Consider the following 24,125-nt stretch of genomic DNA (forward strand, 5'->3'; position numbering starts at 1 on the left):
CCTGTGGGCCTGAGGTCCCTCTGGCCGACAATGGGGGGAGGGACTGCTAAGGGGGGGGACAGGACGTCCAGCCCAGATAAGACTTCTGGGGAACAATAGGAGGAATTGAAGAAGGGAGACCCACCCTCACTGTACCCCACCCCCAGGGCTTTGGGGTCAGGGACTGGGGACCAGAGGGTGATGGGGAGGGGTGCCAAGTATTCTTGTAAATGGAGGAGGGGATGGGGAAAATAGGATTCTGGAGCTCAGAACCTTTGTCTCTTTTGAGGGACCACAGAGGTACATGAGGTGGGTGCATGACCCTTTTGAACTTAATTTAACCACAATGTGGTTTTGAGTGCCAACTTTGTAATTAGCACTGGACTGTAATACATGGCACTTCATGTTTTTTTGGCTCCTAAGAAGTAAAATCCAAATTTCCTATCTGTTCAGTATCTCCCCTGAGGTCCTGAACTGGGAATTTAGGCCCAGCTCCCAGTAGAGGTGTGGGTGGTGCTTCTTTGTCATCCCAATCCGAAAAGGTAGCTGCCTCCGATCTTAGCAGTCTGTGAAACTGCTCTGCCAACAGAGCCCCCTTACACTTTCTTGGGGAAAGCTGTATACCCCATGAGCATTGGGTCTGGGGGGACACTTTCTTGGGGAAAGCTGTACGCCCCCATGAGCATTGGGTCTGGGGGGACACTTTCTTGGGGAAAGCTGTACACCCCCATGAGCATTGGGTCTGGGGGAAAGCTGTATACTCCCATGAGCATTGGGTCTGGGGGGACACTTTCTTGGGGAAAGCTGTATACCCCCATGAGCATTGCATCTGGGGGGACACTTTCTTGAGGAAAGCTGTATACCCCCATGAGCATTGGGTCTGGGGGGACACTTTCTTGAGGAAAGCTGTATATCCCATGAGCATTGGGTCTGGGGGGAGAGGCATGTGTGTGTTGGGGGGACACACTGAACTTTCTTGGGGAGAATGTAGAGGCCCTGGGAATGAGGGGTGACACTCAAAGAGGCAGCTGCCTCCTCCCAAAGGGCCAATGCAGAGAGGAGCCCAGAACAAGGTGGCCAGAGTCTCAAAAGGCTTAGGAATGGTAAAAAGGGGGTGTTGGGTGTTGAGAATGCGCTGGTCTTCGGGCCTTCGTGTCTTGTCCCTACACCTTTCCACACCCCCGCCGTCGCCCCACCCCAGCAAGCTCCAGAGCCAGCGACCCTGCCAAGGATGTCTCAGGACACGCCTAACAGGGATGCCCTCTCCCCAAGCCTCTGCTCTCTCCGGGCCCTAGAAGGTCCCCAAGAGAGGGCGCCCTCGGGGCGGGATTGGACCCTGCCTCTCGGAGGCGGGCCTCGGGGCAGCGGGCGGAGGGCTATTTAAGACCCGGCGGCGGTGGAGGCAGCCGAGGGCACAATGAGTGGGCTCCCGGGCGCGGGGACCTGCCCGGGCCTGGGAGAGACCTCGGACCTCAAGTCCCCTCTGGGCGCCAAGTTCAGGGAGCCTCTCACGGAGGCTCGGTTCCAGCAGCTCTTCGGGGACGCCGAGCCGGAGCCCGAGCTGCCCGCCGAGCCCCGCGGGTCGCGGCCGTGCGGGCGGTGGGCGCGGTGGGCGCGGTGGGCGCGGCGGGCCGGCGCGCGCTCGGGGCCGGGGGCAGGGCGCCTGCTGCGGGCCCGGCTGCCCCCGCTGCGCTGGCTGCCCCGCTACCGCTGGCGGGCCTGGCTGCTCGGGGATGCAGTGGCCGGAGTGACCGTGGGCATCGTGCACGTGCCGCAGGGTGAGCGGCCGCAACGCTCGCCGGCCAGGGGTCCGGCCCCGGAGGGCGTCGGGGAGGCGCAGGGGCTGGGGACCCGCGGGGCCGAGGGTGCGGAGACCGGATGTGAGACCAAGTTCTGGGTAAGGACTACGGGGCTGCGGCAGGTCCCCACCCCCAAGCTCCCCTCGTTTGCGCAATCCTCCCAGAAGTCTTGGACACGTCTCGGGTCAGGGACCTGGAGAGAGGCACAACACCCGCACCCCGACCCCCCAGCGGCCGACAAGGATCTGTGACCTTGGCCGCCCCACGACCTCCCACCGAGCCTGTTAACCCGTCGGTTCCCTCCTGCGGGATGATTTAGCGCCTCCCTGCCAGCCCCTAAGAGTGTGCGCCGAGGGCTGTCTCCCGGAGGCTGCTCACCTCCCCCGGCCCGCCCGGCACACACCCCAAGATCTTTCCTCCTCCTTCTCCCCCAGGCATGGCTTTTGCCCTCCTGACCTCGGTGCCTCCAGTGTTCGGACTCTACACTTCTTTCTTCCCCGTCCTCATTTACACCTTGTTGGGGACCGGGAGACACCTGTCCACCGGTGAGTGACCCGGTGACTCCTCTCCTCTGCGGGGTGACAGTGGACAGCGGGCTGAGGCTGCGGTTCCTGTGAGCTCCTTAGCGCGATCCCGTCCTTCCCCTCCCTTCCCCCCCCTCCGCCTGCCGCCACCCTGTCAGGAAAGGAACCTGGGGAACCCCTTGCTGGGGGCTGAGTGGGTGCAAACAGAAGCGGTGTTCTTGGACTTTACTTCCCCCGTGCAATTAGCTGCAGTGAACGTCTCTGGGACTTGGGAGAGGGGGAAAGAGACGCGCGGTCACCCAACGGGGCGCACAGCCGGGCTCGGCAGGAGGGGCAGGATGCGGCTGTGCCCCCCGCCTCCGACCTCGCGGCAGGTCCCGACTGCGGCAGCAGCGACCCCGCTCCTCCGCAGAGCAGCCCCGTCTAGGAAGGCGCGGCCCCAGGCGGCGGCGCCGTTGATCTCTGTCCCCGGCCCTAGGGACTTTCGCGGTTCTCAGCCTGATGACGGGCTCGGCCGTGGAGCGGCTGGTGCCCGAACCCCTCGGGGGCAACCTGAGCGCAATCGGGAGAGAAGAGCTGGACGCGCAGCGGGTTGGCGCGGCCGCGGCCTTGGCCTTCGCGAGCGGGGCTCTGATGGTGAGGGGGGTCCTGGGGGGGAGCTCGGCCGGGGAGCTGGGCAGGGAGGGAGCGAGGGCCCAGCGCCGCGCGGGGGCGGCGGGCGGGGGGGGTGCGGGGAGGGCCCGCTCCTCGGCCGCGCTGACGCGCCCCTCCCCCCGCAGCTGGGCATGTTCGCGCTGCAGCTCGGCGTCCTGTCCACCTTTCTGTCCGAGCCCGTGGTCAAGGCGCTGACCAGCGGGGCCGCGCTGCACGTGCTCGTGTCCCAGCTGCCCAGCCTTTTGGGGCTGCCCCTCCCGCGCCAGATCGGCTGCTTCGCGCTCTTCAAGGTGGGGGCGGAGAGCAGCGAGGAGCGGTTTCCAGCGGTGCGGGAGGGGGACCGGGAGGGGAAGGGAGGCCGGCGAGTGGAGGGATGCGGGGGCGGGGGGTCGCGGAGGCGGGGGCCTGCTGGGAGCCGGGGCGCCTCGCCCGGGCCGGGGGTGCGCGCTGGCTGCAGGCGGCCCGGCCCCGCGCACCGCCCGCTCACGGCCCGCGCACCGCCCGCCCGCAGACGCTGGCCGCCGTGCTGACCGCGCTGCCCCGGAGCAGTCCGGCCGAGCTGACCATCTCGGCGCTCAGCCTGGCGCTGCTCGTGCCCGTCAAAGAACTGAACGTGAGATTCCGAGACAGGCTGCCCACCCCGATCCCGGGGGAGATCGTCATGGTGAGGATGGCCCCGCGCCGCCCCGCCCCGCGCAGACCTCGCCCGCAGGTGGGCGCTGGCCGCTGCCGCCCCCTCGTGGAGGGTCCTGCGCTCCCGCGGCCTTTCCCGGGCCTTTCCCCGGACGCCGGGAGCCTCGGAACCCCGCCGCGCGGTCCCACCTCGCCCTCTCCCTAGGGCTCGTCCTGCTCGCGGCGCCCCCAGCCACAGCACCGCCACTGCGCGCCCTCCCCGCACCCATCGGGCCTTCGGGTCACGTTCCCCTCCCTCCCACGCCCCTCCCCCCCGCTTTTCTCTCTCTCTCCAACTGAATACGCGTCCTGCGGCCCCACCCTACGTCGTATGTGCCTGGATATAGCCCGGCTCTCCTGCCGAGAAAGTCTCGGCCTCCTCGCGGCCTCCAGTGCCTGGTGGGAGGCCCTCTCCTTCCTCCCGCCCATCTCTTTCCATAACCTCGGGTGCACCTCGCTCCTCTCTCCCATCCCCACCGTCCTCCACTCTAAGTCGGCATCAGGCACCTCCCGGCACCTCCCAGTGGCCCCAGGTGCTGGGCCTCTGCAAACACTAACTGCCTCGGGATCCTCTCTCAGGTGAAGCTCTTTCTAGCCTCTGCAGGGAAGCCCATCTCGGCCTTGCTCTAATTTGTTCTCTTTCCCAGGTGCTTCTGGCCTCTGTGCTCTGCTTCACCTCTTCCCTGGACACAAGATACAACGTCCAGATAGTGGGGCTGCTGCCTGGGGGGTAAGAGAATCAAGACGCCAGCCTGCTCTGCTCACACTGCTCACACCCAACGTGTCCTCTTGACCTGCCCCACCCCATTTTCTCTGTCTCCCCCATATCCTCCTGAGACCCAACCCATCCTCACCCCACATCCCTCTCTCTCCAGATTTCCCCAACCCCACCTCCCTAACCTGGCTGAGCTGCCCAGGATTCTGGCTGACTCGCTGCCCATCGCACTGGTTGCTTTTGCTGTGTCTGCCTCCCTGGCCTCCATCTATGCAGACAAGTATAGCTATACTATTGACTCCAACCAGGTGGGACCCTGAGGACCCCCATTTCATTCAGGAGACAACTCCCTCATCTGATGGCCCCCCCCCCCCAAATGCCTTTGTCTCTCTCCTGTTCATCTCACCACTTCCCTCCAGGAGCTCTTGGCCCATGGTGTCTCCAACCTCATCTCCTCCCTCTTCTCCTGCTTTCCCAACTCTGCCACATTGGCCACCACCAGCCTCCTAGTGGATGCTGGTGGGAATACACAGGTGAGAGCACGTCCTTGGGTGAGAAGAAAGCGGTGCGTATCCAGGTTGGGGTGGTGGCGCAACAGGTGGAGGGTTGGGAGATACCCACAGGGCAGCCGTATAGAGGAGGATAGGAATCTGAAAGTGAGTGAAGGGGTGGGATTTTCTAGGTAGGATAGAAGATGATAAAGCTCCATTAAGACCTCTGTAGACTATAAGCACCGAAAAAATTTACAGCGCCCCGTATGTAGTTCAAAATAAAAACAAAACTAAACTGTAAAGTTGAGAGATTTCCCTCCCCCATGAGGACATTTTCTTTTAAAAAAAAATCACAGGGCAGCCCTGGTGGCACAGCGGTTTAGCACTGCCTGCAGCCTAGGGCATGATCCTGGAGACCCTGGATCAAGTCCCACATCAGGCTCTCTGCATGGAGCCTGCTTCTCCCTCTGCCTGTGTCTCTGCCTCTCTCTCACTGTGTGTGTGTCTCTATGAATAAATAAACAAATAATCTTAAAAAAAATCACAGAGAAAAAAATCACAGAGGGTATGTGTGGCTCAGTCGGTTAAGCGTCTGCCTTGGGCTCAGGTCATGATCTCAGGGTCCTGAGCTCGAGCCCCACACCCACACCCTGCTCAGCGGGGAATCTGCTTGTCCCTCTCCCTCTCACCCCCACTGTCCTCTCTCGCATGCTCTGCTCTCTCAAATAAATCTTAAAAAAAAAAAAAGAACATATGAAAATCTACCCCTTAATTTCTGGTTTCCTACTTTGCCAGTTCCCTAAAAAATGTGGTTAGCCTACTTTTAGAGTAATCCAACAGTGGCTTTTAGGATGGACACGGGTTACAAAATAGGGAAGTTGAACTCTATCCAGGTAGAGACTGGTGAAGAGAGGCGTTTGACTGGGAGAGGGGAGGTGGGTGTGAGAGGCGGTATACCAAGAAGGGAGCTGCAGACTGAGGAGTATCTTCATGGAAGGGGCTTTGGGAGGAGCGAGACTTCCAGGGAAGATGAGGCAGAGGGGCAGGGGGACCAGCTTTCCCAGGGGGGTGGATGAGGTCCCCTTCCTTCTCTGCTTCCATCCCTCCCTCCTTCTAGCTGGCAGGTCTCTTCTCCTGCATAGTTGTCCTGTCAGTGCTGCTGTGGCTGGGGCCCTTCTTCTATTATCTGCCCAAGGTAAGGAGCACAGGAGGGATGGGGGGGACCAGGAGGAGTGGTTACATTCCGGGGCGTCGGGCCTCAGCTTGCCTCCTCTGCCCCAAGGCTGTCCTGGCCTGCATCAACATCTCCAGCATGCGCCAGATGTTTTTCCAGATGCAGGAACTTCCACAACTGTGGCGCATCAGCCGCATGGACTTTGTGAGAAGTGGCAGCGTCACGTAACCCTGGACTGCCCCCTCCCATTCCCCAGCATCCCCAGCCTCTACCCCCCAGGTTGGAGCTAGCTGTCCCACTCCTAAATTCTGGTGCCCTCCCCACCCCCAACACGCATATTTCCTAATCCCAAGACTCAGACACAAGGTGGAGGATGGGATTTGAACCCTTCAGGCCTGAATATCTGCGACTCCCCAGCGGCTGCACGGGTGGGGTCATTATATTTGACCTATATCCCCATTGGGTTGATCCTATTCCTTCCTATTCTTCCTACCTTCTCCTGGGCCACCCCTATCACTGGCCTTGGCAGTCCCTGCCCCGGGACCTCCTGCCCTAGACGCGATGGCCTGGCGTTCACTCCCATCCATGTCCTGCAGGCCGTGTGGATGGTCACATGGGTGGCCGTAGTGATCCTGAGCGTGGACCTGGGCCTGGCCATAGGTGTGGTCTTCTCCATGATGACCGTGGTCTGCCGCACCCAGAGGTGGGAGGACAGATGAGAGGAGTCGGGGAGAGGGCTGGGGGAGAGAACAGGTGCTTGGGGTGACTCTCCAGCCAGGCCAGGCTGGGAATCTGACCCCAGCTTCCTGCCCAGGGTGCAGTGCCTGGCACTTGGACTTGCCGAGGGGACGGAACTCTACAGGCCACTCAGGGAGAGCCACAAGGTGGGTGGGCTCCAGACAGAGAGGGAGGGCAAGATTAGACCCACATGTTTTTCTGACCCTCTGACATCTTAGCTCCGCAAGGCCCGGGGGCTCTGCGTCCTGAGCTATCCAGCGCCACTCTACTTTGGGACCCGTGGGCAGTTTCGCCGCAGCCTGGAGTGGCAGCTGGGACTTGGAGAAGCAGGCAAGGTGAGAGACCTGGTCAAAGAGAGTGTGGCTTCCCTGGCGGTGGGGGGCACGTGGGTCTTCTGAAGGGGGTCATTGTGAGGGGTGCTCGTTCACGCTTGCGTCTTGGAGGAGGTAACTGCCCTTCTCTGCTCACAGGAGGCTCCGAAGGCAGATGGCCCCCCTGATGCAGGTGAGATGGGAGGACAAGGAGGGAGACTTGGGTATGAGCCCTGGAGGCGGCTGGCTACTCCTGCCTTCTCCCATCCTAGCTGCTGAGCCCGTCAGAGTGGTGGTCCTAGACTGCAGTGGTATCACCTTTGCGGATGCTGCTGGAGCCAGAGAAGTGGTACAGGTGAGGGACAGGGTAGGTTGAGGACAAGGTCCCATATGGTCCCATGCATATCCTCTGTGGTAGGATTTAACCCCCTGCCCCATCTCCGCAGCTGGCCAGCCGATGCCGAGATGCCGGGATCCACCTTCTCCTGGCTCAGTGTCATGGTGAGGGAGGTGTGGAGGGCGGAGGGCCCTGGAGACTGGGGAGTGACTGGACACTTGGTGGTGTGGGGGGTGGGGGAGAAGGACACAGTGTCGTTTTGGGGCCTAAGAACCTGACCCGCCTTTCTTCACAGCCTCAGTGCTGGGGACACTGACCCAGGCAGGACTCCTAGACAGAGTGACCCCAGAACAGCTGTTTGTCAGTGTCCAGGATGCAGCTGCTCATGCCCTGGAGAGACTGGTGAGGACGCAGTAGCAAGTGAAATCCAGGAGGCGCTGGGCTATGGCAGGTCACATGTGAGTCAGTGGCTGAAGATCTAGGCAGAGGGCTTGGGGAAGGGGACTGAGAAGGGAGCTGGAGGGGGGCGGGGAGGAAATGATTCATCCATCTCAGGCTAAGCCAGGGGGCCTGGGCCCTGCTCTGCATGAAGTGAGGAGCTAAGGTTTCAGTTGGGTGGTGTGCCCCTCAGAGGACTGCCAGAGGCTGAGTGAGGGAGGAGAGCACCTGAGCTATTCCTGTCATGCCCCCTCTCTTTTCCAGGAGCTACTGGTCCAAAGACTTGCACAGTGTGGGTCTGACCCTGTCATCTGGAGTGCGGAGGGCCCCAGCAGTATGTGTGTGGGGAGTGGCCTTACTTCATATAACTAATAAAACAAAGCTGAGAGCCTCTGGGGTCCATGATGTGAGTGTGGGTGTCCGCACGCTGACCCTTGGTGCCCCTTTCTCCATGCCCACAGCATTGCAGACACGACTACGAATGGCTTTCATGAAATGTGTGTTCACCAGGCCTCACTCCAGCTCCAGAGTCAACCGTTGTCTCCATGGGGGGTGGGGCTAGAGCCGGTGCGGAGTCCTGGATCCAGAGATGAGGAAGAGGAGCACAGCCCTGGGAATACATGTTGGGGGCTTCCCCAATCCCTCAGTCCCAAGAAGATGAGAGAAGAATAGTTCCACTTTAGTTTTCTTAGGGTCCCCATGGGCTCTTTGGCACTTAGAAAGCGACCCCCCCCACACTTACTGCCCCATGAGAAAGGGGTAGGGGGAGGACTTGGCACTGGCTGTGGGACGAGTTATGGCTCCATCACGTCCCTGGGCACTCGCAGAAAGGAGGAGTGTCACCAGGACAAGTCCCTATTTGGGATCACATTCTGAAGGGGATCGGGGACAGTCAGTGGAGTGGTCACTGGGTGGTGGGGTTTGCTAGAAATTCCTGGCAGGGACGAGGCGGCAGGCCCAGCCTGACAGTCTGAAGGCCCTGAGTGGCCGTCATTCTGAAGTCATGCACTGCAGCCGGTGTTTGAAGAAGAGTAGGCGGTGTTTGGCCACCTGACTCTCATCCAGTGATCCTGGGTAACGGTACCGGGCATAAGTCTCTGCCCCCACATCCCTTGATGTCCAAGGCAGCTTCAGCTTAGATGCATGATCCACAACGACGTCTGAGCAGGAGCCCACCCGAAGGGAACCAAGCCCATCCAGGAAGAATTCTGGGGGTGGAGGGAGGGAGAGTACTCAGTGAAGGGTCTGAAGGGTACAGAAAGCCAACCCTTCAGGGAGAACTGAGATTTGGGGTATGGAGGGTGCACATGAAGGGGCCCCATTTCCAGGGCCCTTGGGCTAGTAATTAATTCTTTGGGGTCTTAGTTTCACTCTTCCATAAAATGGACTCCACATTCTTAACCTTGTGCTTTGATAACGAGCCCCACCCAGGCCTCCCCAACACACACCTAAATGTGCACTAGGTGCACTGAGCGGGCTGCTCTAGAAGGGTGGCCTGAACAGGGGACGCAGCTGGCCGTGGAGTAAAGGTGGCGGGTGGCAGTGGCTGTGCTGGGCGTGGAGGCTTGAGTGGTGTGCGGCCCGGCAGGGTGGGCTCTCGGTAACTCTTGGTGGGTGCGGGATACGTGGTGCCTCCAGCGCCCCGGGGGCGCGGTGTCCCTGCGGCCCGGCCGGGAGGGGGCGCCACTCACCCAGATGCGCCACGCGGCTGAGGCGCGGGTCGAAGCCCACCTCGCGCACCTTGTCGGTGCGCGCCAGGAAGAAGTTGACCACGCCGTCGGTGACCACGCAGCCTGGAAAGCCCACGAGCTCGTGGTGGAAGCCACGCCTTTGCCGGAGGCAGTTCCCGTGGCCTGGCGCGCCGGGCTCCACGCTCAGCAGCTGCCGGTAGGTGGTGGCGAAGCCCGAGATCTCGCGCACCGCGCCGCCCACCTGCGGGCAGTGGGAGGGTGGCCCGGGGGCGCAGGGACACGGGGGTGGGGTGGGGGCTGGACCTGCACACCCCCCGGGTTCCCGGCCCGTCCTCTCTCGCTCCACCCCTGCGGGCCCCAGATCGCCCCAGGCTCCGCGGGCGGGCTCGCAGCGTGGTCCCCCGTGGGCCCGTCCCAGGGCCGCCCGGGCCCCGTCTCCCACCCACGTCCGGCGGGCCCGCCCCTACCAGGTCCAGCGGCGTCCGCTCCAGCACGTCCACAAGCCTCTCGAGCCGCGTCCGCGCGGTGAAGACGAAGTCGTCGTCCACCCACAGGACGTACTTGGTGGTCACCTGTGATACGGCCAGGTTCCGGCCTGCAAACCAGCCCTGGGCGAGCGCATGGATGGTTGGTGACGCCGCAGAGGAGGGCCCCGCCCCGCTGCCACCTTTCCCTCTCTCCTGACGCCTCCCTGCACTTTAGTCCAGAGCTGTTTTCCTATTGCCAGGGCCCCGAGTCACCGTCCTGGGGCAAGGTGTTAGTGCCCCTCATTCATTCATGCATTCATCCCTCACCTATTCAGCGAGCGCTCACTAGGTGCTAAGCACGTTCTAAGAACGCAGTGCGAGCAAGGCAGGCGCGATTCCTGCTCCGCTGGAGCTCACGGTCCCGGAATTGCCATGCCTAACAGGCATCCAGTAGTTCTGGAATCACTACTCTAGGGACTTTCAGACACTGAAGGCGCCCTCTGGTGCTCAGCGGTTCACCCTCCCTGGCTGCGCACCTTGCCAAAAGGCATGAGATAATGCTCGATGTGGGGGCCTCTGATGCTCTCCGGCTTGTCGCTGTCGTCGGCGATGACCACGGTGACCGTTGGGTAGAAGCGGCGGATGCTGGCGATGAGCGCCCGGAGCCGATTGTAACGTAGGAAGGTCTTAGTGGCAATGGTGACCAAGGCGCTGATGTTGTACTGGGCTGGGAGTGAGGGGCGGGGTTAGGTGCAGAGACCCCGAGTGGGAAGCGGGGAGCAAGAAGAGTCTTCCCCCAGGGTCGCCCTCTCCCAACTTCTCCCCACCAGCGCTGGAGTTAGGTCCCCACATGCATGAACCTCACCTCCCTGGGGTAGAGATCCTGGTGGGTAAAGCCGAGGGTTGGGAGGGTGTCTTATGCGGATGGTAAAGACAGCCTCATGTCCCTCCGTGGAGAACCGGACTGGGAAGAAAGGATACAAAGCCGTGCTCCTTAAGGCTGGGATAACATTCCCTTGTAAGTAAATCAATATTTACGTGCCTAGTCTGTGTACCATCTTTCTGGGCCCTGGTGGACAGGAATGCAAAGTTTTTAGGCCCCTGGCACCAACATTCTAATGGGCGGGAGAAATAAAATAAAGTATTTAATTTTAAAAAACAGATTTAGGGGATCCCTGGGTGGCTCAGCAGTTTAGCACCTGCATTCGGCCCAGGCCGTGATCCTGGAGTCCCGGGATCGAGTCCCACATCGGGCTCCCTGTGTGGAGCCTCTTTCTCTCTCTGCCTGTGTCTCTGCCCCCCCCCTCTCTCTCTGTCTCTCTTGAATAAATAAATAAAAATTTAAAAAAGAGATTTAATTAAAAGCTAACCTTATTGAGCATTTACTATGTGGCAGGCACTTTTTAAGTTACCTTAAATATGTGAACTCACTTAATCCCCATGAGCTATCTATTAAGTAGATTCCCACTACAGAAAAAGGCATAGATAATTTAGGTAACTTGTCTACATTTACACAACTATTAAGCAACAAAATTGAGATAGGAACCTAGTCAGTCTGGTTTCAAGCTAAGTAAATAAAATTCAGACATTGGTAAGCATTGAATGGAAAATAAAACAAGTAATGTGATCATGAAGAGGAGACATCTGAGCTGAGATCCAAATGACAAGAAGGAGCCAGCCATGCAAAAATCTGGGGGAAGAGCATTCTAGGCAGAGGGAACAGCAAGTGCAAAGGCCCCAAAGTGGGAGCAGGTTTGGTGTAGCAAGCTTTGGAGAGCTGTGCCTCTTTTGCTAGAGGAGAAATGGGAGCTCTGGGCTATAAAGCCCTTTGCCCTCTAGTAAGTGGTGGGTTGGGAACAGAACTTGAGTTGGGGCAGGTCACTTCCTGGGCCCCCATGGTTGGCCTGAAGGGGGGTACACACCCAAGGCTCGGGTTTCCCTTTGGCCTGCTCTGGCCCCAGATGAACAAAGGCCCCTTCTCTCCCTCCCTGGCCCTGCTGGCCTAGTTGAAATGCCCATTGTGTGACTGGGCAGTTCTGGCCATTGCCCGAGTGTCTCCCACATCCTCTGTCACTTGCCCGCTCCAGCACTTCTGGGCTCTCTGTTCACCCAGCCTGCTCATGCCTCCACCCAGGCCTCACACCTGTGTCTGCTGTGTTTGCCTGGTAGCTTTGGCTGCTATAAATGACCAGTTGTAGCTGCCGGTTGAGATGGTCCAGCCCTGGGCTGGTGAGGGTGAGATCTGGCTGGCCTTCTCCATTGAGAGTCACTCCAGTCACTTCCCCTGCCACATTCCAGGTGCCCAAGGAGGCAGTCAGGTTCACCTGGGGGTGGGGGTTGGAGAGCACAGGGTTAGGCCTCGGACCCTCTTGCCTCCCTGGTTCCTCCATCCCTTCTTTGGGCAGCCTGGGCTCCCTCCAGCATCCTCAATGCCCACCTGGCCTTCCCAGCATCGTGTCCTCTTACCTGGTAAAGCTCCTGACCAGAAGCTGCCTGCAGGCTCAGCCCTGGGAGGAAGGAGAGGGAGTAAGAATCACAGCCAGCCTTCACTTTCTCTTCTCTCCCTCATCACACACAGCACACACCTTCTCACCATCCCTCTTTGTTGAGGCCACAGCAGGGCACATGCTGGGCAGCAGCCTAAAGTAACTGACTTTTTACTCCTTCCCATTAAAGCAATAGCTCTTTATGGCCTGGGACCCCGGGATCATGACCTGCGCCCAGGCAGACACGCTTAACCAACTAAGCCCCCCAGGCACCCTCAAGTCCCTCTCATCAGGAGTTCCCCCGCTTCCCATCCCAACCTTCCTTCATTCTTCCTCACCCAATCTTGAGCTCTGTCACCCCCAAGTGGCTTGGGTCATCCCCTAGGCTCATTCTCCCCACCTGGCACCAAGATGCTCCGGAGGGGCTGGACCTCCACACCCTGCAGGGGGTACTGAAGAGGGGAGTTGGCGGAGGCTATGAGCAGCTGGTCAGCGGCGGACTGGCTCCTGGCAGCGGAGGACAGAGAAGGAATCCTATGCGGAGGAGCTCTCCTTCCCATCAGCCCTCCCTCCCGGCCTCCCAGGCTCCACAGCTGCAGGGACACGCCCTCCTTTCAGGCTGGTACCTTGAAAGGAAGGCCTGGAACTCCTGCTCCCTGGAGGCAGAGGCAGCCAGCAGCTCCTGGGGGTCAAAGGCCTTGGTGAGGTCAATGGCTCGGACCTGCCTCTGGAAGGGGAGGTGAAGGCTCCCTCCGCTGGACTCACAACTGCAGTTGTTCCCAGAGAGCAGCCTGGAGGAGGGACGAAGGGTCATCAGAGCCCAGCCATACAGCTGCAGTCGCCCCACAAAGCATTTACACAGTGCCCTGCACGCTGGCTTTCAACCCTGCCCATCCCATGTCTGTCCCCTTAAACACTGCTCTCCAAATAGTTTCCAGGAGGAGAGACCACCCATGGCATGACTCATCCCCCAAATCTGGATTTTACAGAGTGTAGAACAGGGCCAACTGCTAGAATTTCAGAGTTGCCTACTCACCGTTCAGGACCCCACATGGGGCCCCTTTCACGTGGAACCGTCAGGGCATCAGAAAGTCTTTGAGGGCCCTCCTCCGCCTGCACATCCTCCCCTCCCATCACCACAACAAGGTTCTGGGAGGAGGGATTGTTTTTTCCCCAGCTCAAGACTTAGAAACCCCCCACCCCCCACCCCACCCCCGCTCGTCAGGAGAAGCCAGACACCAGAGCTCAGCAGTGCGGGGAGACAAAGGCTGCGCACGCCACCCCCCGCGGGGGCCGCTCTGCCGCCAGCACTCCTGGCACTCACCCCACCACTTGCTCCTTGATCCTGACGGGGATGTGTGCATAGCGGGGCTCAGGCGCGAGGTCCGGCAGTTCCGGCCTGGGGGGGCCCTGCAGGGGCGCCCACAGCGCCAGGGGTGCCCGGAGGCCCGGCGCGTCCCGGGTGCTCACGTACAGGAGCCCGAGCGAGGCGCAGGCGAGCAGCAGCACCAGCGCGTAGAGGGCCCGGCGGCCCAGCCGCATCCTGGCGGGCGGGAGGGAGGGTGAGAAGGGCGCGGCGGAGAGGCGTGGGCTGGGACCCCGCGGCCGGTGCTCCCCGAGCCTGCGGCCGGCTCCCGGCTCCCCGCGCCCTCCGCAGCGGCGCGCCGGGCTGCGCCCAGCGAATGGTTCCCCCGCCCTCCTCGCTTCCCTCCCGGGCCTCGCGGCTGCAGCCTCCTTTATTCTCCTCCCGCATCTCCGTCTCGGTGTCCTCCACGCCCAGGCCCGGCGCGTTGATGCAGGGGCCGCCGGACGCGGTGCCTGCCGGGGAGGGGGGGGAGCGAACCCCAGAACGCCCTGCCTCCGCGGGTCCTCGCCCGGCCGGCCCCGCCGCCCCCGCCCGAGCATCACCCGGCCCCCGGTGAGCTCCACACCTTGCCTGTCATGCAAAATGCAGAATCGCGGGCGCTGTGGGTGCGGCGGGCGGTGTGACCTGGGCGCGGGGCGGCGAGCGCGCAGCCTCCCGCCGCAGCGCGACCCCATCCCGCGCGGGCACTGACCTGTCTAGGGCTGCAAGGCCGCCGCAGGGCTTCCGTCCGGGCTGCTGGAGGCTCTCGGCCCCGGCCGGGGGGTCTTCATGGGGCCGGAGGCGGCCTGGGCGGGGAGCCGGGCGCGAGCCTGTGTCCGGGGGATCCTCTCCCGTCCCGGGCTCGCCCAGCCCCTCCCGCGCTCCGACGCTCCGGGCTTTGTGGGCTGCGGCGCGCGGCGGTTCTGGGCGTTTCCTGCAGCGGCGAGGGGGGGTGGGGGCGGGGGGGTGGACGGAGCTGAGAAACCGTGCACCCCAGCCCGGAGCTCCGCGGGGCTGCCCGAGCCCGCGCGCCGCTTGCCAGGAGGGGAGGCTCAGGCGGCTCCCGGCGGCTCGGCTCCCGGGCGCGGTGCGGCGGCGGCTCCGGGGGCGCGGGGACCGCGGGCGCCCGGGCGCCTTCTGGTGGGCGCCGAGGACACTGCGGGGCGCCGCTCGCTTCTGGGCGCCCGGAGCCTCCGTGTCCTCCAGACGATAGACCGGGACCCGCCAAGAGGGCTTTGGAGGCGACGGGGCGGGGCGCCCTGCCACTCCATGTTAAGGAAGATTTGGGTGGGTAGGGTGCCATAAAAGAAACCAGACTAGGTCCTGGAAAATAAAGACTTTGCGTGGCTAATAAGGACAGGTTCACACTCTCCCTCCCGTCCTCCCCCCACCCCAATCAAATAGCAAACCTCCAGCAGTGATCCAAAGGCCTGCTTCCCCCAACTGCCCCTTACAGCAGACCTGCCGGAGGGAGAAGTGGCTAGGTCGGCTCCCGGCTTCCGCACGCAAGCCTCGGACCCATTTAGACTCCCTGCGCTACAGCAGGACTCACGGTACTACCCAAAGTCCTCTAGTTTCATGGTTCTAATAAAAGATGTGTCAAGATCTAGTAGAAAAAGAAAGACACCTTAAAGAGGGTAGAAGACAATGAGAACGCGGGGGGGGGGCGAGGATGGGTTGTTCAATGAACTGACTGATCAGACGGAGGGAAGGGGGGTTTCTCACTCTCGTTATGCCAAAATAAATTCCAGATCTATCAAATTTTAATGTTAAAAACGAAACCAGTAAAGGAAATCATGGAGTTTTTGTGTTCTGTTCTGTTTTGTTTCTTTTTACAATCTTGCAGAGGAAGAAAAACTCTCTAAGCAAGATATAAAGGGAATAGTAATAAACTTGCCTATGCAAAAACCATGGGTGAAGGAATTTCTATAAGCAAACTTAAGATATAAATGACAAACTGTGAAAGGAACTTTTCCAACATGTAAGACAGATAAAGCTCTATTTTCCTCAAGAGCTCTGAAACATCAATAGGATGATCAACTACCTGAAAATGGACAAAAATCACGATTAGGCAGGTGACAGAAAAAATAAAAATGGCTTTTAAATGTATAAAATTATACTTGACCTTATTCATAATAAATGAAATGCAAAATAGAAAGACTGAAATTTTTAACACAATTTTTGCAACATTGACTATATTCTCTATGTTGTGCTTTTCATCCCAGTGAATTATTTATAACCAGAAGTTTATACCTCTTAATCCTTTTCACCTGTTTCACCTATCACACCACCCCCTGAAATGTTGGCTACCAAGTTAGTGAAGGCCAAAGAGTTTGCTAACACACTGCATGGTCACAGGTATGTGGAGAAACAGCCTGTGCCATACATTGTTGTGAGTGTAAATTAATACAACTTAGGAGAGCAATTGGCAAATCTATTAACATTTAAAGTGTTAGTCTTTTACATTGTAAATATTAATCATTTTAAAATTTAAAGATCTAGCTCACTCAGACAATGGGACACTGGGCTACACTATATCTACTGATACTGAATGATCTCCAAAGTTGCTAAGCAAAAGCAAGCAGATTCAGGACAGTGTATATAATTGGCTCCTATGCATGGGTTTTAGCTTTTGGGCTGGGCCGAAGTCTGGATATGAGGTGCTGCCATAACAGAAACCTGAAATTGTGGAAATGGCTTTGGACCTGGGGCTTGGCAGAAGCAGGAGGGAATTTGAGGAGTGTCAGTGAAGATCAAGAAATATTGAAGAGCTTGTGAGAAGTCAGATGGCCTTTGAGGATGTTGCAGTTGCAGGGAAGTGGGCAAAGTAAGAGAACCCAAGGAACGGAGATCTTGCTATGTTTGGCAATTCTGGTACCTGTGGTGGGGTGGGAGGTAGAAACCTCACCAAATGAACTGAAGATCTCACTGAGAAGATGTCTAAGCAGCATATTGAAGGTGCCATCTGGTCTCTTTTTGCTGCTGACAGTCAAAATGAAAAGCAAGAGATAAGCTAAAGGAAGGCATGTTGAACAGAAAGGAGCTGGGGATTGCTAGGTTGGACACTGCTTAGCCTCCCCAAGGACCAGTGATACTAAAATCCAAAGATGGCTTCCAGGCAAAGATCATATCTAGGGAACTCTCGAGAAAACAGATCTGAAAATAATGCCAAGGATGTGAATGCAAATTCTTTGTGAAGGGATGCCTGGGTGGCTCAGTGGTTGAGTGCCTTCAGGCTCAGGTCGTGATCCAGAGGTCCTGGGATCAGTCCTGCATCAGGGGTACCCCCCAGCAGGGAGCCTGCTTCTCCCTCTGCCTGTGTCTCTGCCTCTCTCAGTGTGTCTCTCATGAATAAATAAATAAAATCTTTAAAAAACCCACAAATCCTTTGTTAAGAAAGATCTGAGGCAGTGCCTCAGTGGATGGTTCCATCTGATAATAAGACTTTTAAGAAGGCGTTGTCTGTCCACAGTCCATGCAGAAGCCCAAAGTAGCTATGGTTTTCTTGTAATTAGTGAGTTAATCTCAGTAAGATTCATAAAATACCCATAAAGATTTTAAGAGAACTGTTCGCAGAATTTTATTGTGATATGCGAATTCTCTTATCATTCTGATAGAATACAGTTTGCTGTTTCACGGCCCCAAATTTGTGGTAATGTATTACACAGCAGCCAATAACTAATACAGACTATTCTATAGCACTGAGAGTGGATGGTCTCCAACGATACACAATAACTCATGATGCTGAAAGAAAACACAAATTACGTATTACAGTTCTGTGTGATACTATTTATTAAATGGTATGATAACTACTTACTAAATACATGCAAAACTAATGTATGATATTTGTAGTAAGGGCAGCCCTGGTGGCGCAGCGGTTTACTGCAGCCTTCAGCCCAGGGCCTGATCCTGGAGACCCGGAATCGAATCCCACGTCGGGCTCCCTGCATGGAGCCTGCTTCTCCCTCTGCCTGTGTCTCTGCCTCTGTATGTGTGTGTGTGTGTGTGTGTATGTCTCATGAATAAATAAATAAAATCTAAAAAAAAAAAAGAAAGATGATATTTGTAGTAAGGATTATAATTCTCTCCAAAGGAGGGGAATATTATCTACAAGGGGGTAAAGGCAACCTGGGTCCTGTTATTAAAATTATGTTTCTACATCTGAGTGCTGATGATACAAATGTGTTTATTTTGTGAAAATATGCTGAGCTGCACACTTACAATCTGTATACTTTACTGTAGGTATATCATACATGAATAAAAGTTCAAAAATATGTGAGAACAACAATTGTAGTCTGCTTTTGGAAATATTCAGAAAGGATTTTCTTTGGGGCGCCTGGGTGGCTCAGTTGGTTAAGTATCTGACTCTTGATTTTGGCTCACATCATGATCTCAGGGTTGTGAGATAGAGCCCCCACATCGGGCTCCATGCTGGGCAAGGAGTCTCCTTGAAATTCTCTCTCTTCCTTTCCCTCTGCCCCTCCCCCCTCAAAAATAAAGGATTTCCTTTTTTAAAATTTAAAATTCAATTAATTACCATATACTGTATTACTAGTTTCATCGGTGGAGGTCAGTGATTCATCAGTCTTTTTTTTTTTTTTTATGATAGTCACAGAGAGAGAGAGAGGCAGAGACACAGGCAGAGGGAGAAGCAGGCTCCATGCACCGGGAGCCCGACGTGGGATTCGATCCCGGGTCTCCAGGATCGCGCCCTGGGCCAAAGGCAGGTGCTAAACCGCTGCGCCACCCAGGGATCCCGATTCATCAGTCTTATATGATACCCAGTGCTCATTATACCAGGTGCCCTCCTTAATGCCCATCACCCAGTTACCCCATCCCTCCACTCCCTCCCCTCCAGTGAGCCTCAGTTTGTTTCCTCTGGTTAAGAGTCTCTTATGGTTTGTCTCCCTCTCTGATTTCATCCTGTTTTATTTTTCCCTCCCTTTCTCTATAATCCTGTTTTGTTTCTTAAACTCCACAGATAAGTGAGATCATATGGTAATTGTCTTTCTCTGATTGACTCATTTCACTTAGCATAGTACCCTCTAGTTCCATCCACATCATTGCAAATGGCAAGACTTCTTTTTTTTTTTTTTGATGCTTGAGTTGTATTCCATTGTATATACATACATACCACATCTTTATCCATTCATCTGTCAATGAACATCTGGCCTCTTTCCAGTTTGCCTATTATGAACATTGGGGTGCAGGTGTCCTTTCAGATCACTACATTTTGTATCTTTGGAGTAAATATCTAATAGTGCAATCGCTGGGTTATAAGGTTATAAGCTCTATTTTCAACTTTTTGAGGAAACTCCTTACTGTTTTCCAGAGTGGCTGCACCAGCTTGCATTCCCACCAACAGTGCAAGAGGGTTCCCCTTTCTCCTCATCCTTGCCAACATCCATCGTTTCCTGACTTGGTAATTTTAGCCATCCTGACTGGTGTGAGGTGGTATCTCATTGGGGTTTTGTTTGTATTTCCCTGATGCCGAGTGATGTTGAGCATTTTTTCATGTGTCTGCTGGCCATGTGGATGTCTTCTTCGGAGAAATGTCTGTTCATGTCTCCTGCCCATCTCTTGATTGGATTATTTGTTCTTTGGGTGTTGAGTTTGATAAGTTCTTTTTTAAAAAGATTTTATTTATTTATTAATCACACACACACACACACACACAAATACAAACACAGAGGCAGAGGCAGAGGCACAGGCAGGGGGAGAAGCAGGCTCCATGCAGGGAGCCTGATATGAGACTCCATTCCAGGACTCCAGAATCATGCCCTGAACCGAGGGGAGACACTTTAAGCACTGAGCCACCCAGGAGTCCCTGATAAGTTCTTTTTTTTTTTTTTAAGATTTATTTATTTATTTATCATAGACAGAGAGAGAGGCAGAGACACAGGAGGAGGGAGAAGCAGGCTCCATGCCGGGAGCCTGATGTGGGACTCGATCCAGGGACTCCAGGATCGCGCCCTGGGCCAAAGGCAGGCGCTAAACCGCTGAGCCACCCAGGGATCCCCCCTGACAAGTTCTTTATAGATTTTGGATACTGGCCCTTTAAGTGATAAGACATTTGCAGTTATCTTCTCCCATTCTGTCAGTTGTCTTTTGGTTTTGTCCACTGTTTCCTTTGCAGCGCAAAAGCTTTTAATCTTGATAAAGTACCAATAATTCATTTTTGCCTGTTTCCCTTGCCTTTGGAGACATGTCTAGCAAGAAGTTGCTTGGCTGAGGTCACAACAGAGGTTGCTGCCCATGTTCTCCTCTAGGATTTTGATTCCTCTCTCGCTCTTAGGTCTCTCATCTATTTTGAGTCTATTTTTGTGCATGGTGTGAAAAAATGGGCTTGTTTCATTCTTCTGCATGTGGCTGTCCAATTTTCCCAGCACCATGTGTTGAAGAGACTTTTTCTTTTTCCATTGGATATTCTTTCCTGCTTTGTCAAAGATTGGTTGACTAGAGTTGAGGGCCCATTTCTGGGTTTTCTGTTCTGTTCCATTGATCTATGTGTCTGTTTTTGTGCCAGTACCATGCTATCTTGATGATCACAGCTTTGTAATACAGCTTGATGTCCAGAATTGTGATGCTATCAGCTTTGGTTTTCTTTTTCAACATTTCTTTGGCTAATTGAGGTCTTTTATGGTTCCATAAAAATTTTAGGATTATTTGTCCCAATTCTGTGAAAAAGGTTGGTGGTATTTTGATAAGGATTGCACTGAATGTATGGATTGCTCTAGGTAGCATAGATATTTTAACAATATTTGTTCTTCCAATCCATGAGCATGGAACGTTTTTCCATTTCTTTGTGTGTTCCTCAATTTCTTTCATGAGTTTTCTATAGTTTTCTGAATACAGGTACTTTGCCTCTTTGGTTACATTTTTCTGAGGTATCTTATAGTTTTTGGTTCAGTTGTAAATGGGATCAACTCCTTAATTACTCTTCCTTCTGTCTCATCATTAGTGTATAGAAAGCCAACTGGTTTCTGTGCATTGATCTTATATCCCGCCACTTTGCTGAATTCCTGTATGAGTTCTAGTAATTATGGGATTATTTGTCCCAATATTTGTCTTTTGAGTTTTCCAGATAGCATATCATGTCATCTGTGAAGAGTGAGAGTTTGAGTTCTTCTTGGCAATCCAGATGCCTTTTATTTCTTTTTGTTGTCTGATTGTTTAGGTAGGACTTCTAGTACTAATGTTGAACAGCAGTGGTGATTGTGGACATCCCTGCCATGTTCCTGACCTTAGGGGAAAAGCTCTGTTTTTCCAAGAAAGGATTTCCTTTAAGCAGGACACAAAATTGCAATTGGGTGGTTTTTCTGATAGTCGCCTTGGGTTACTCATGTAGCTGCAGCCATCTGGCAGCTCAGCTGGGGCTAGATAATACAAGTTGCCATCACTCCCGTGATGGGAGGTTGCTATTGGCTCTTGGTCAAACTTCTCTTTTCATGTGGCCTTTCACCCTCCAGATAAGCTAACATGGGGCAAGGCAATCTCAGGGCAGCAAATGGGTAAGAGTGGAAGCTATAAAGTCCGCCTTGCTTGTAGTTCACACAGCATTCTCTCTCTCTCTCTTGATATAAATATAAATATATATATTTTATTATTCATTTGTCAAACAAATCACCTGGCTATCTCAGATTCAATGAGTGCCTAAGCCCCACTTATTGATGAATGTGGCTGTAAATAATTGGTGACTTTAGAAAATCTACCACTATCACTAATAACCAAATTTTGCAAGTCCAGGAGCTGTTGCTTAATTGGTACTTTTAGAAAGGAAAGGTGTCTTAATAACTGTGCCAACATTACAAGGAGTGATGCTCAGAAATGGCAGAGCTATGTACATAAACATTGCCTAGAAGTAAACACACGCTAGTAGTAATCAACAAAAGACCCAAATCTAATACTCCTTTCCACTAAAAGGAACATGCCTCCTTGGATGCATTCCCAGTTTTATCCCAGGGTTGGTACAGGAAAAATTAAAGATGAACCTGCAATGTCAGAAAGCAATGAAGTACTATAAAAAAAGGAGGGGGGAGCATGTTAAAAGGACGTAAATAGGAGTCAGCTTGAAAGGGCTTCTACTACATGAATATGGGAAAGTTTGAGCACCAAAATAATTTAGGATAGGAATGAATTATAAACCATTCACAAAACAGAAATCCATGATCCACACTGATAATAAATAAATAAATAAATAAATAAATAAATAAATAAATAAATGAAAATGCCAACCAATGCATACAAACAAAGGGATGGAATGGAAAATAATTTTGCAGCTATCATAGTAAAAATTGGGTTGGGCTAGAATCATCAATGAGTGCTAACTCTAAGCGGCAGGGGAAGTTTGCTATTATCGATGAGGGGCAGACGCATACTGTGTGCCTGCAGATGTGTTACCTGGAGAAAGACAGGGCATCACCTCTGTAGTTTTCTGGCTGGGATGTATAACTGGATCCTAAATGTGAGCAAACACACAAACCCCAAGTGAGGAATATTTTAGATATATGAAGGACACTAGTCAGTCTTTCTTTTCTTTTCTTTTTTTAAAGATTTGTGGGTATTCATTTATTTGAGAGACAGAACAGAGAGAGAGAGCACAAGGGAGAGGGTGAGGGCAGAGGGAGAGGAGGAAGCAGGCTCCCCACTGAGGAGGGAGCCAGGATGCTCAACCCACTGAGCCAGCCATGAGCTCCTAGCCAGTCTTTTTTTTTTTTTTTTATGTCAATGTCATGAGAAATAAAGGAGAGCTGAGGAACTGTTTCGGGTAAAAGACTAAAGAAGCAGCCAAATGCAACATGTGGTCCCAGACTGCATCCTGTCCTTGAGGGGAAAAATATTATAACAGATATTTTGGGGGACACCTGATCAAATTGGACTGTAGGTCATAGCTTAAAGTTTGGTTTTCATTAAAAGATAAATGGAGGGGCACCTGGGTGGCTCATTCAGTTAAGCATCTGCCTTGGGTTCAGGTTATGATCCTGTGGTCCTGGGATCTAGCCCCTCCTTGGGCTCCCTGCTCAGTGGGGAGTCTGCTTCTCCCCCTCCCGCTGCCCCTCCCTCCCGCTCATGCTCTCTCTCACTCCCTTTCTCTCTCAATAAATAAATAAAAATATTTTTAAAAAGAATAATGGTAAACATTAAATCTCCTGAAACTGATAACTGGTTACCTAAGAAAATACCCTTGTTCTTAGAACACACACCCTGAAGTGTTAAGGGATAAAGTGGCATGATGTGTGCAATCTACTTTCAATTTGCTTGGAAAAAAATAAATGATACAATGTGTAATGTGTATGTGTTGTGTATATATATATATGTGTATATATATATAGGTACATGTGGTATACATAATATATAATTTATATTGTATTCATTTAATAACTATTCATGACACTTTATATGAGCTGTATATCATATGTAATACATTAAACAATAATTTGTGTATATGCGTATGTATATACATATAAAGAGAGAAAGGGGAAGAGAGTGATAAAAATAAATATGACAAAATGTCAAAAAAATGGTGAAGCTACGTGGAGACACTGTATATATTTTCCAAGTTTTGAAGTTTGATATTATTTCAAAGCAAAAATTTATTTATTTTTTTTTTCAAAGCAAAAACTTATTTTATTTTTTAAAATTTATTTATGATAGTCACAGAGAGAGAGAGGGAGAGGCAGAGACACAGGAGGAGGGAGAAGCAGGCTCCATGCCGGGAGCCTGACGTGGGACTCGATCCTGGGACTCCAGGATCGCGCCCTGGGCCAAAGGCAGGCGCCAAACCGCTGCGCCACCCAGGGTTCCCCCAAAGCAAAAATTTAAAAAGAAAGTCTTGCTTCTGCACTATTTAAGTGGAAAGTGAGCATCTATTTAGTAATTCAATTATGGTCTGAGAAATTGTTCCAGCGCATTACTGTCACATGTTTAAAAATTGAGTAGTAAAAAATTTTAACAGTGAAATTATAATAATTAATTTCTTTTTTTAAAAAGATTTATTTATGATAGAGAGAGAGAGAGGCAGAGACACAGGAGGAGGGAGAAGCAGGCTCCGTGCCGGGAGCCCGATGTGGGACTCGATCCCGGGACTCCAGGATCGCCCCCTGGGCCAAAGGCAGGCGCTAAACCACTGAGCCACCCAGGGATCCCCTAATTTAGAATTTCTAACAGAACTTGTGCTAGTCCTTGTATCTCAGCATTTCTTTCTTTGATGGTGATATTCAGCCTCGGCTGAATAGTGACTTTCTCTCTCTCTCTTTTCTCCTGCACTTGCACACGTGCACACACATACACACCCATTCTTATTG

At 54.0% G+C, this 24,125-nt stretch overlaps 2 protein-coding genes and 1 long non-coding RNA gene across 7 annotated transcripts in view; 1 reads left to right on the plus strand and 2 right to left on the minus strand.

Annotated features, from left to right (window-relative positions):
* The first annotated feature begins 1,373 nt into the window (after positions 1 to 1,373).
* Positions 1,374 to 8,223, plus strand: LOC140642400 (solute carrier family 26 member 10-like). 3 transcript variants are annotated; one of them, XM_072842896.1, is made up of 18 exons: positions 1,374 to 1,757; positions 2,213 to 2,323; positions 2,781 to 2,938; positions 3,082 to 3,246; positions 3,468 to 3,620; positions 4,276 to 4,358; positions 4,504 to 4,651; positions 4,763 to 4,876; positions 5,952 to 6,029; positions 6,117 to 6,212; positions 6,605 to 6,711; positions 6,823 to 6,892; positions 6,965 to 7,081; positions 7,217 to 7,250; positions 7,330 to 7,412; positions 7,504 to 7,558; positions 7,690 to 7,796; positions 8,097 to 8,223. In XM_072842896.1, the coding sequence occupies exons 1-18, from the start codon at positions 1,397 to 1,399 to the stop codon at positions 8,202 to 8,204; spliced, it is 2,148 nt and encodes a 715-aa protein (XP_072698997.1). In that variant the 5' UTR covers positions 1,374 to 1,396; the 3' UTR covers positions 8,205 to 8,223. The 3 variants fall into 3 exon arrangements, with proteins under 3 accessions (XP_072698997.1, XP_072698998.1, XP_072698999.1); XM_072842897.1 differs by having other exon boundaries at positions 1,375 to 1,757; positions 7,690 to 7,852; XM_072842898.1 differs by lacking the exon at positions 1,374 to 1,757 and adding an exon at positions 1,764 to 1,876.
* Positions 8,224 to 8,314: 91 nt separating this feature from the next.
* Positions 8,315 to 14,755, minus strand: B4GALNT1 (beta-1,4-N-acetyl-galactosaminyltransferase 1). The gene is made up of 11 exons (XM_072842899.1): positions 14,534 to 14,755; positions 13,801 to 14,019; positions 13,103 to 13,267; positions 12,877 to 12,983; positions 12,457 to 12,497; positions 12,134 to 12,314; positions 10,856 to 10,954; positions 10,527 to 10,717; positions 9,991 to 10,131; positions 9,524 to 9,764; positions 8,315 to 9,040 (listed from the first exon to the last, which is right to left on the minus strand). Exons 2-11 carry the CDS (start codon positions 14,016 to 14,018, stop codon positions 8,823 to 8,825), a joined length of 1,602 nt encoding a protein of 533 aa, XP_072699000.1. The 5' UTR covers position 14,019; positions 14,534 to 14,755; the 3' UTR covers positions 8,315 to 8,822.
* Positions 14,756 to 14,766: 11 nt separating this feature from the next.
* LOC140642402 (uncharacterized) overlaps positions 14,767 to 24,125 on the minus strand; it is a 46,693-nt gene continuing 37,334 nt past the window's right edge. For 2 of the 3 annotated variants that reach the window (XR_012038840.1, XR_012038839.1), the window contains one exon: positions 14,767 to 17,565. This is a non-coding gene — a long non-coding RNA (uncharacterized lncRNA). Of the gene's footprint in view, positions 17,566 to 22,221; positions 22,280 to 24,125 lie in introns of all 3 variants that reach the window. The other variant, XR_012038838.1, reaches the window with a different exon arrangement.

The sequence above is a fragment of the Canis lupus genome, chromosome 11, assembly GCF_048164855.1.
Source record: "Canis lupus baileyi chromosome 11, mCanLup2.hap1, whole genome shotgun sequence".
In the NCBI taxonomy this organism is placed as follows: Eukaryota; Metazoa; Chordata; class Mammalia; order Carnivora; family Canidae; genus Canis; species Canis lupus.